The 12,987-nt window shown below is 43.2% G+C and overlaps 1 protein-coding gene across 2 annotated transcripts in view; it reads right to left on the bottom strand.

Annotated features, from left to right (window-relative positions):
• The window catches only part of LOC124019939 (glutaredoxin 3-like), a 43,891-nt gene that overhangs the window by 13,585 nt on the left and 17,319 nt on the right, over positions 1–12,987 (bottom strand). For both annotated transcript variants that reach the window (XM_046335382.1, XM_046335383.1), the window contains 2 exons: positions 9,559–9,763; positions 123–295 (listed from right to left, as the gene is read on the bottom strand). In XM_046335382.1, the coding sequence (XP_046191338.1) occupies positions 123–295; positions 9,559–9,763 (378 nt within the window). The remainder of the gene's footprint in view (positions 1–122; positions 296–9,558; positions 9,764–12,987) is intronic.

Here is a 12,987-nt window from a genome sequence, read left to right as displayed (position 1 = left end):
TAGTGTTTTTGTTTTACAAGGGTTTTACATTTATCATTTTTGTTATTGTTGTCCATGTTTGTTTTGTTTTTCGCTCACCTCAGTTCTCTGGAAAAGGAAAATGTGCGTTTAACACGACTCACCTTGACAATGTCCAGTCCCCCTACGAGTTCTCCGTTAACATAAACCTGAGGGTAGGTGGGCCAGTTGGAGAAGGTCTTCAGCCCCCCTCTCACTTCCTCGTCTGACAGGATGTCAAAACTGCTGAACTGGATGGCATGGGCCTTGAAAAGCGCCACTATCTGACGGCTGAAGCCTGGGTGATGGGGAGAAACACACTGTGTTTGTAAACCTAGTATAAGACACGGCTGTTATACTGGATAGCATGGTCCTTCAATAGAACTACAATCTGATGGCTGAAGCCTGGGTGATGGGGAGAAACACACTGTGTTTGTAAACCTAGTATAAGACACGGCTGTTATACTGGATAGCATGGTCCTTCAATAGAACTACAATCTGACGGCCTGAGGGGAGAAATCAACTGTGTTGTTAGTTAAATGTTATTGTATGTTAATACCCCATAATGGCATCACAATACCTCATAATGACATCACAATACCTCATAATGACATCACAATACCTCATAATGACATCACAATACCTCATAATGACATCACAATACCTCATAATGACATCACAATACCCCATATGAACAACAGAGTCAGGATATTAAATCAGGATGTTAGTTAAATGTTATTGTATGTTAACAGGAACAGAGTCAGGATATTAAATCAGGATGTTAGTTAAATGTTATTGTATGTTAACAGGAACAGAGTCAGGATATTAAATCAGGTTGTTAATTAAATGTTATTGTATGTTAACAGGAACAACAGTCAGGATATTAAATCAGGTTGTTAATTAAATGTTATTGTATGTTAACAGGAACAGAGTCAGGATATTAAATCAGGATGTTAGTTAAATGTTATTGTATGTTAACAGGAACAGAGTCAGGATATTAAATCAGGTTGTTAATTAAATGTTATTGTATGTTAACAGGAACAGAGTCAGGATGTTAATTAAATGTTATTGTATGTTAACAGGAACAGAGTCAGGATATTAAATCAGGTTGTTAGTTAAATGTTATTGTATGTTCATATGAACAACAGAGTCAGGATATTAAATCAGGTTGTTAATTAAATGTTATTGTATGTTAACAGGAACAGAGTCAGGATATTAAATCAGGTTGTTAATTAAATGTTATTGTATGTTAACAGGAACAACAGTCAGGATATTAAATCAGGATGTTAATTAAATGTTATTGTATGTTAACAGGAACAGAGTCAGGATATTAAATCAGGTTGTTAATTAAATGTTATTGTATGTTAACAGGAACAACAGTCAGGATATTAAATCAGGATGTTAATTAAATGTTATTGTATGTTAACAGGAACAGAGTCAGGATATTAAATCAGGTTGTTAATTAAATGTTATTGTATGTTAACAGGAACAACAGTCAGGATATTAAATCAGGATGTTAATTAAATGTTATTGTATGTTAACAGGAACAGAGTCAGGATATTAAATCAGGTTGTTAATTAAATGTTATTGTATGTTAACAGGAACAACAGTCAGGATATTAAATCAGGTTGTTAATTAAATGTTATTGTATGTTAACAGGAACAGAGTCAGGATATTAAATCAGGTTGTTAATTAAATGTTATTGTATGTTAACAGGAACAGAGTCAGGATATTAAATCAGGTTGTTAATTAAATGTTATTGTATGTTAACAGGAACAGAGTCAGGATATTAAATCAGGATGTTAGTTAAATGTTATTGTATGTTAACAGGAACAGAGTCAGGATATTAAATCAGGTTGTTAATTAAATGTTATTGTATGTTAACAGGAACAGAGTCAGGATGTTAATTAAATGTTATTGTATGTTAACAGGAACAGAGTCAGGATATTAAATCAGGTTGTTAATTAAATGTTATTGTATGTTCATAGAACAACAGAGTCAGGATATTAAATCAGGTTGTTAATTAAATGTTATTGTATGTTAACAGGAACAGAGTCAGGATATTAAATCAGGTTGTTAATTAAATGTTATTGTATGTTAACAGGAACAACAGTCAGGATATTAAATCAGGATGTTAATTAAATGTTATTGTATGTTAACAGGAACAGAGTCAGGATATTAAATCAGGTTGTTAATTAAATGTTATTGTATGTTAACAGGAACAGAGTCAGGATATTAAATCAGGTTGTTAATTAAATGTTATTGTATGTTAACAGGAACAGAGTCAGGATATTAAATCAGGTTGTTAATTAAATGTTATTGTATGTTAACAGGAACAGAGTCAGGTATTAAATCAGATGTTAATTAAATGTTCTTGTATGTTAACAGGAACAGAGTCAGGATGTTAATTAAATGTTCTTGTATGTTCATAGGAACAACAGTCTGGATATTAAATCAGGACATAATTGCAGATGAGTTTGGTCAGCAGCATGTTTGGGTTTGGTCAGCAGCATGTTTGAGTTTGGTCAGCAGCATGTTTGAGTTTGGTCAGCAGCATGTTTCTTACCCTCATATGAAAAGGGCCATTTGGAAACACATGAACAAGACATGAAGTTAAAAGCTAAAATAAAGATGGTCCCAAACTCTAGTATCATCACATTCATTTTAAGTAATACAAAGTGTGTATATAGAACAAGTATTTGTCTCAGCCTCCTCCTGTCTCAGCCTCCTCCTGTCTCAGCCTCCTCCTGTCTCAGCCTCCTCCTGTCTCAGCCTCCAGTATTTATGCTGCAGTAGTTTATGTGTCAGGGGGCTAGGGTCAGTTTGTTATATCTGGAGTACTTCTCCTGTCCTATTCGGTGTCCTGTGTGAATTTAAGTGTGCTCTCTCTAATTCTCTCTTTCGCTCTTTCTTTCCTTCTCTCTCTCGGAGGACCTGAGCCCTAGGACCATGCCTCACTACTACCTGACATGATGACTCCTTGCTGTCCCCAGTCCACCTGGCCGTGCTGCTGCTCCAGTTTCAACTGTTCTGCCTTATTATTATTGGACCATGCTGGTAATTTATGAACATTTGAACATCTTGGCCATGTTCTGTTATAATCTCCACCCGGCACAGCCAGAAGAGGACTGGCCACCCCACATAGCCTGGTTCCTCTCTAGGTTTCTTCCTAGGTTTTGGCCTTTCATGGGAGTTTTTCTTAGCCACCGTGCTTCTACACCTGCATTGCTTGCTGTTTGGGGTTTTAGGCTGGGTTTCTGTACAGCACTTTGAGATATCAGCTGATGTACGAAGGGCTATATATATACATTTGATTTTATTTGATTATTTTATACACTGCCGATTGTGCAGGTTTTCCTACTTACAAAGCATGTAGAGGTCTGTCATTTTTATCATAGGTACACTTTAACTGTGAGAGACGGAATCTAAAACAAAAATCCAGAAAATCACATTGTATGATTTTTTAAGTAATTTTCCCAAGAACACAGTGGCCTCCATCATTCTTAAATGGAAGAAGTTAGGAACCACAAAGACTCTTCCTAGAGCTGGCCGCTCAGCCAAACTGAGCAATCAGGGGAGAAGAGCCTTGGTCAGGGAGGTGACCAAGAACCCAATGGTCACTCTGACAGAGCTCCTCTGTGGAGATGGGAGAACCTTCCAGAAGGACAGCCATCTCTGCAGCACTCCACCAATCAGGCCTTTGTGGTAGAGTGGCCAGACAGAAGCCACTCCTCAGTAAAAGGCACATCACAGACCGTTTGAAGTTTGCCAAAAGGCACCTAAAGACTCTCAGACCATGAGGAACAAGAATCTCTGGTCTGATGAAACCAAGATTGAACTCTTTGGCCTGAATGCCAAGCGTCACGTCTGGAGGAAACCTGCCACCATCCCTACAGTGAAGCACGGTGATGGCAGCATCATGCTGTGGGGATGTTTTTCAGCGGCAGGAACTGTGAGACTAGTCAGGATCGAGGGAAAGATGACAGGAGCAAAGTACAGAGAGATCCTTCATAAAAACCTGCTCCAGAGCGCTCAGGACCTCAGACTGGGGCGAAGGTTCACCTTCCATCAGGACTATGACCCTAGGCACACGGACAAGACAACACAGAAGTAGCTTCGGGACAAGTCTCTGAATGTCCTTGAGTGGCCCAGCCAGAGCCCGGACTTGAACCCGATTGAACATCTCTGGAGAGACCTGAGAATAGCTGTGCAGCGACACTCCCCATCCAACCTGACAGAGCTTGAGAGGATCTGCAGAGAAGAATGGGAGAATCTCCCCAAATACAGGTGTGCCAAGCTTGTAGGGTCCTACCCAAGAAGACTAGAGGTTGTAAATGCTGCCAAAAGTGCTTCAACAAAGTACAGAGTAAAGGGTCTGAATACTTATAAAGTACTGAGTAAAGGGTCTGAAAACTTATGTAAATATGATCAGTTTTTTTATGTTTAATAAATTAGCAAAAATGTCTAAACCTGTTTTTGCTTTGTCATTATGGGGTATTGTGTGTAGATTGATAGGAAATGAGACATTCTTTTTGTTGTCAATTTTAGAATAAGGCTGTAACGTACAAAATGTGGAAAAAGTCAAGGGGTCTGAATACTTTCCAAATGCAGTGTCTCTTACTACTGACATGGGTCCACATTGGCATGGACAGGATCACTGTTTAAATATGAGGCAGATGTGTTGTCCTTGACACATGAGTGTGAGTCAGTGTTTGAGAAGAGACTGTGACAGAGGGAAATAGACAAGATGGAAACGAGGGTGGAGGGAGAGAACGAGAGAGAAAGAATGAGAGGAGAAAGAGAAAGACAGCAGGAGAAAGAGAGGGAGAGAGGAGAAAGAGGGGGAGAGGAGAAAGAGGGAGAGGAGAAAGAGAGGGAGAGGAGAAAGAGAGGGAGAGAGAGAGGGAGAGAGGAGAAAGAGGGAGAGAGGAGAAAGAGTGAGAGAGGAGAAAGAGTGAGAGAGGAGAAAGAGGGAGAGAGGAGAAAGAGGGAGAAAGAGAGGGAGAGAGGAGAAAGAGGGAGAGAGGAGAAAGAGAGGGAGAGAGGAGAAAGAGAGGAGAAAGAGAGGGAGAGAGGAGAAAGAGAGAGGAGAGAGAGGAGAAAGAGGGAGAGAGGAGAAAGAGAGGGAGAAAGAGGGAAAGAGAGGAGAAAGAGAGGGAGAGAGGAGAAAGAGAGGAGAAAGAGAGGGAGAGGAGAAAGAGGGAAAGAGAGGAGAAAGAGGGAGAGAGGAGAAAGAGGGAGAAAGAGAGGGAGAGAGGAGAAAGAGGGAGAGAGAGAAAGAGAGGAGAAAGAGAGGGAGAGAGGAGAAAGAGAGGAGAAAGAGAGGGAGAGAGGAGAAAGAGAGGGAGAGAGGAGAAAGAGGGAGAGAGAGAAAGAGAGAGAGGGAGAAAGAGAGGGAGAGAGGAGAAAGAGAGGGAGAGAGAGGAGAAAGAGGGAGAGAGGAGAAAGAGAGGGAGAGGAAAAGAGAGGGAGAGAGGAGAAAGAGAGAGAGGAGAAAGAGAGGGAGAGGAGAAAGAGGGAGAGAGGAGAAAGAGGGAGAGAGGAGAAAGAGGGAGAGAGGAGAAAGAGGGAGAGAGGAGAAAGAGAGAGAGAGGAGAAAGAGGGAGAGAGGAGAAAGAGGGGGAGAGGAGAAAGAGGGGGAGAGGAGAAAGAGAGGAGAAAGGAGAGCGAGCGATCAAGAAAGAAAGCGAGAGAGGCAGAGAAAAAGAGAAGAGAACAGAAAGAGAGAACAGGAGTAGAGGAGGGGTGATATGTTGCCTGCATGTAGAGCCTGCAGTGAAACTCATTCTGATACTTCATTCATTCATGGGGGAATTCATTATAAAACAGCTAGAGGCCCCTAACTAATGGTTATTCAGCTACATGCCACTATATTAACTTGTTACTACTACACCAGGCCCAGCTGCTTTCTCTGGCTAGAGGCCCTCTATCCTAGACCCAGACACGCACGATTGATTGGCGAGGGGTTGTTGCCCCTCTCTCCTTCTCCTAAAGGGTCAGGGGGGGGGGGGCGCACCGCAGACAGACCATACAGCTCCAGGAAAAAGGAACATAAAAAAGCTGATTTCTTATTTCAAGGAAAGTTAGGTTATTATGCACACACACACACACAGACACACACAGACACACACACACAGACACACACACACACACACACACACACAGACACACACACACACACACAGAGACACACACACACACACTCACAGACGCACGCACGCACGCACACACACCCACGCAGGAGACATTAGCACACTCACAGACGCACACTCACATACACGCACACACACACATACACACACACACACACACACACACACACACAACACACACACACACACACACACACACACACACACACACACACACACACACACACACACACCTGATACAACACACACACACACAGAGAACCGTGTAATGTGTTAGAGCATGTGTTTAACATGGTATGAGTGTGTAACCTTTAAATTCAGGTTTCGAGGGCTTCTTTAAAGAACTAGCGAGGTCGTAGATCACAGCCTCACGTGGCTTGGAGGATTAGATTAAACTAGAGTTCACAAACACTACAACTTGGCTACTCTTTATAAAGATAAAAAATATTTAGAGATACATTTCAGGATGAGGTGAAAAATAAGTCTTGTGGGTTTAGATTTTAAACAAAAATGTTTCAGATGTTTGCAAACTGACTTGAACCTGATACTGAACCTGATACTGAATCTGATACTGAACCTGATACTGAACCTGATACTGAATCTGATACTGAACCTGATACTGAACCTGATACTGAACCTGATACTGAACCTGATACTGAACCTGATACTGAACCTGATACTGAACCTGATACTGAACCTGAACCTGATACTGAACCTGATACTGAACCTGATACTGAACCTAACTAATCTGATACTGAACCTGATACTGAACCTGATACTGAACCTGATACTGAACCTGATACTGAATCTGATACTGAACCTGATACTGAACCTGATACTGAACCTGATACTGAACCTGATACTAATACTGAACCTGATACTGAACCTGATACTGAACCTGATACTGAACCTGATACTGAACCTGATACTAATACTGAACCTGATACTGAACCTGATACTGAACCTGATACTGAACCTGATACTGAACCTGATACTGAACCTGATACTGAACCTGATACTGAACCTGATACTGAACCTGATACTGAACCTGATACTGAACCTGATACTGAACCTGATACTGAACCTGATACTGAACCTGATACTGAACCTGATACTGAACCTGATACTGAACCTGATACTGAACCTGATACTGAACCTGATACTGAACCTGATACTGAACCTGATACTGAACCTGATACTGAACCTGATACTGAACCTGATACTGAACCTGATACTGAACCTGATACTGAACCTGATACTGAACCTGATACTGAACCTGATACTGAACCTGATACTGAACCTGATACTAACTGAACCTGATACTGAACCTGATACTGAACCTGATACTGAACCTGATACTGATACTGAACCTGATACTGAACCTGATACTGAACCTGATACTGAACCTGATACTGAACCTGATACTGAACCTGATACTGATACTGAACCTGATACTGAACCTGATACTGAACCTGATACTGAACCTGATACTGAACCTGAACCTGATACTGAACCTGATACTGAACCTGATACTGAACCTGATACTGAACCTGATACTGATACTGAACCTGATACTGAACCTGATACTGAACCTGATACTGAACCTGATACTGAACCTGATACTGAACCTGATACCTGATACTGAACCTGATACTGAACCTGATACTGAACCTGATACCTGAACCTGATACTGAACCTGATACTGAACCTGATACTGAACCTGATACTGAACCTGATACTGAACCTGATACTGAACCTGATACTGAACCTGATACTGAACCTGATACTGATACTGAACCTGATACTGAACCTGATACTGAACCTGAACCTACTGAACCTGATACTGAACCTGAACCTGATACTGAACCTGATACTGAACCTGATACTGAACCTGATACTGAACCTGATACTGATACTGAACCTGATACTGAACCTGATACTGAACCTGATACTGAACCTGAACCTGATACTGAACCTGATACTGAACCTGATACTGATACTGAACCTGATACTGAACCTGAACCTGATACTGAACCTGATACTGAACCTGAACCTGATACTGAACCTGATACTGAACCTGATACTGAACCTGATACTGAACCTGATACTGAACCTGATACTGAACCTGATACTGATACTGAACCTGATACTGAACCTGATACTGAACCTGATACTGAACCTAATACTGAACCTAATACTGAACATGATACTGAACCTGATACTGAACCTGATACTGAACCTGATACTGATACTGAACCTAATACTGAACCTGATACTGATACTGAACCTAATACTGAACATGATACTAAACCTGATACTGAACCTAATACTGATACTGAACCTGATACTGAACCTGATACTGATACTGAACCTGATACTGAACCTGATACTACTGAACCTGAACCTGATACTGAACCTGATACTGAACCTGATACTGAACCTGAACCTGATACTGAACCTGATACTGAACCTGATACCTGATACTGAACCTGAACCTACTGAACCTGATACTGATACTGAACCTATGATACTGAACCTGATACTGATACTGAACCTGATACTGAACCTACTGAACCTGAAACTGATAATGAACCTGATACTGAACGTGATACTGAACCTGATCCTCCACCACCACCAGGCCTGAACCTGATACTGAACCTGATACCTCCTGACCACCACCAGGCCTGCCTCTACTCCTGATACTGAACCATACAACATGATACTGAACCTGATACTCCTGAACCTCCAACCTGAAACTGATACTGAACTGATACTGAACCTGACCATAATCCAGGCCTGCCTCTCCTCCCACCACCAGGCCTCCTCCTCCACCACCAGGCCTGCCTCTCCTCCTCCACCACCACCACCAGGCCTGGCTCTCCTCCTCCACCACCACCAGGCCTGGCTCTCCTCCTCCTCCTCCACCACCACCACCAGGCCTGGCTCTCCTCCTCCTCCTCCACCACCACCACCAGGCCTGGCTCTCCTCCTCCACCACCACCAGGCCTGACTCTCCTCCTCCTCCACCACCAGGCCTGCCTCTCCTCCTCCACCAGGCCTGCCTCCTCCTCCTCCACCACCAGGCCTGCCTCTCCTCCTCCACCACCAGGCCTGCCTGGATCCTCTCCACCACCACCACCAGGCTTGCATCTCCTCCACCACCACCAATCCCCTGTCTCTGTCTAATTACCAGGCCTGACCCCTGTGTGTTTTCCACAGCGGGAGCCTGTTCATGAAGACCACGCCCCCTGTTCTCCCACTCCCCACTCTCTCCCTTTACCACAGCGGGGTTCCTGGGGAGACTGTTCATGAAGACCACACCCCACCCTCTCTCTCTCTTTACCACAGCGGGGTTCCTGGGGGGAGACTGTTCATGAAGACCACACCCCCACCCTCTCTCTCTCTTTACCGCAGCGGGGTTCCTGGGGGGATCCCTTCATGAAGAGCATGCAGGGTGCTGCGTTGATCAGTCTCTTCAGACGCTCATTAAGGTCCTCTTTAGGGGGCTCCGCCCCTGGCCCGCCCAGCCCCCCCGAGCTGACCGACAGCCTCTGGACCTTACTGGTCAGCTCTGGGGCATGAGCTCCGTCCAGCCTGTCAATCTTCTGGCCACCCTGAGACCCACCAGAGGATGGGGGAGAAAGAAAAATAACATCAATATTTTAACGTAATGGTTTTTCTTTTTGTTTGCATGTTTGTATTATTCTAGAGGAGGAGGGTTGAGAGAGAGATCCAAGAAAGAAAGAGATTCAAGGACAGGCGTCCTCTCCCAGTTTAATGTTTGGCATGTTAAATCATCAGTGAAGGCCTGATGGTACTGACTGTGGAGAAGCTATAAACTAGGTTATTATGGTACTGTGGAGAAGCTGTAAACTAGGTTATTATGGTACTGTGGAGAAGCTGTAAACTAGGTTATTATGGTACTGTGGAGAAGCTGTAAACTAGGTTATTATGGTACTGACTGTGGAGAAGCTGTAAACTAGGTTATTATGGTACTGTGGAGAAGCTGTAAACTAGGTTATGATGGTACTGAGAAGCTATAAACTAGGTTATTAGGTTACTAACTGTGGAGAAGCTGTAAACTAGGTTATTATGGTACTGACTGTGGAGAAGCTATAAACTAGGTTATTAGGGTACTGTGTGAGAAGCTGTAAACTAGGTTATTATGGTACTGTGTAAACTAGGTTAGAAGCTGTAAACTAGGTTATTATGGTACTGACTGTGGAGAAGCTATAAACTAGGTTATTATGGTACTGACTGTGGAGAAGCTATAAACTAGGTTATTATGGTACTGACTGTGGAGAAGCTGTAAACTAGGTTATTATGGTAACTAATATAAACTGCCATTTAGCAGACTGTAAACTTTATTATGGTACCAAAGCTGTAAACTAGGTTATTATGGTACTGACTGTGGATACATTCTACGTTATTATGGTACTGGTCCCGAGAAGCTATAAACTAGGTTATTATGGTACTGACTGTGGAGAAGCTATAAACTAGGTTATGCTCTACCAACTGAGCTACAGAAGGACCACAAACTAGGTTATTATGGTACTGTGGAGAAGCTATAAACTAGGGTATTAGGGTACTAACTGTGGATAAGCTATAAACTAGGTTATTATGGTACCGACTGTGGAGAAGCTATAAACTAGGTTATTATGGTCCTGACTGTGGAGAAGCTGTAAACTAGGTTATTATGGAACTTTCTGTGGAGAAGCTATAAACTAGGTTATTATGGTACTGACTGTGGAGAAGCTATAAACTAGGTTATTATGGTACTAACTGGAGAAGCTATAAACTAGGTTATTATGGTACTAACTGTGGAGAAGCTATAAACTAGGTTATTATGGTACTGACTGTGGAGAAGCTATAAACTGGGTTATTATGGTACTAACTGTAGAGAAGCTATAAACTAGGTTATTATGGTACTGACTGTTATTATGGAAAAGCTATAAACTAGGTTATTATGGTACTAACTGTAGAGAAGCTATAAACTAGGTTATTATGGTACTGTGGAGAAGCTATAAACTAGGTTATTATGGTACTGACTGTGGAGAAGCTATAAACTAGGTTATTATGGTACTGACTGTGGAGAAGCTATAAACTAGGTTATTAGGTACTGACTGTGGAGAAGCTATAAACTAGGTTATTATGGTACTAACTGTGGAGAAGCTATAAACTAGGTTATTATGGAACTGACTGTGGAGAAGCTATAAACTAGGTTATTATGGTACTAACTGTGGAGAAGCTATAAACTAGGTTATTATGGTACTGACTGTGGAGAAGGTTATTATGGTACTGTAAACTAGGTTATTAGGGTACTGACTGTGGAGAAGCTGTAAACTAGGTTATTATGGTACTGACTGTGGATAAGCTGTAAACTAGGTTATTATGGTACTGTGGAGAAGCTATAAACTAGGTTATTAGGGTACTGACTGTGGAGAAGCTGTAAACTAGGTTATTAGGGTACTGACTGTGGAGAAGCTGTAAACTAGGTTATTAGGGTACTGACTGTGGAGAAGCTATAAACTAGGGTTTTATTCTCCTACTGATCCTGATACCCCGTGTGTGTTACCTCTCCTAACAGACAGGCACTTACCAGCAGCCTCGAAGGCTGATAGAGGCATCCCAAGGGCAGCATGTTACTTACCAGCAGCCTCCGAGGCTGATAGAGGCATCCCAAGGGCAGCATGTTACTTACCAGCAGCCTCGGAGGCTGATAGAGGCATCCCAAGGGCAGCATGTTACTTACCAGCAGTCTCGGAGGCTGATAGAGGCATCCCAAGGGCAGCATGTTACTTACCAGCAGTCTCGGAGGCTGATAGAGGCATCCCAAGGGCAGCATGTTACTTACCAGCAGCCTCGGAGGCTGATAGAGGCATCCCAAGGGCAGCATGTTACTTACCAGCAGTCTCGGGAGGCTGATAGAGGCATCCCAAGGGCAGCATGTTACTTACCAGCAGCCTCGGAGGCTGATAGAGGCATCCTAAGGGCAGCATGTTACTTACCAGCAGTCTCGGAGGCTGATAGAGGCATCCCAAGGGCAGCATGTTACTTACCAGCAGTCTCGGAGGGCTGTGGAGAAGCTATACCAGCAGCCTCTCGGAGGCTGATAGAGGCATCCCAAGGGCAGCATGTTACTTACCAGCAGTCTCGGAGGCTGATAGAGGCATCCCAAGGGCAGCATGTTACTTACCAGCAGCCTGGAGGCTGATAGAGGCATCCCAAGGGCAACCAGCATGTTACATCCCACCAGCAGTCTCCAGAGGCTGATAGAGGCATCCCAAGGGCAGCATGTTACTTACCAGCAGCCTCCGAGGCTGATAGAGGCTGATCCCAAGGGCAGCATGTTACTTACCAGCAGTCTCGGAGGCTGATAGAGGCATCCCAAGGGCAGCATGTTACTTACCAGCAGTCTCGGAGGCTGATAGGGGCAGCATGTTACTTACCAGCAGCCTCGGAGGCTGATAGAGGCATCCCAAGGGCAGCATGTTACTTACCAGCAGTCTCGGAGGCTGATAGAGGCATCCCAAGGGCAGCATGTTACTTACCAGCAGTCTCGGAGGCTGATAGAGGCATCCCAAGGGCAGCATGTTACTAACCATACTGTACCAAAAAATGAATAAAAGAACTAATGAACTTGACACGGTAAATGTTTATTTCAAACACTTTTTTCTTCCAGTTTTCCGGTTTCCAGTTTTAAGTTTTTTTTAAAAGTTTCCAGTTTTAATTTAAAAAACTACACAACAAATGCAGCTGTGCTGCTGGCAGCGGTTTGGGTCTCGCGCTGAGTCCCTTTCAGACCCGGGTCTTGCGCTGAGTCCCTTTCAGACCCGGG

The sequence above is a fragment of the Oncorhynchus gorbuscha genome, unplaced genomic scaffold (assembly GCF_021184085.1).
Source record: "Oncorhynchus gorbuscha isolate QuinsamMale2020 ecotype Even-year unplaced genomic scaffold, OgorEven_v1.0 Un_scaffold_728, whole genome shotgun sequence".
NCBI classification, from domain to species: domain Eukaryota; kingdom Metazoa; phylum Chordata; class Actinopteri; order Salmoniformes; family Salmonidae; genus Oncorhynchus; species Oncorhynchus gorbuscha.
Note: the sequence above shows the minus strand (reverse complement) of the source record. Positions and strands in the feature narration are given on the sequence as shown.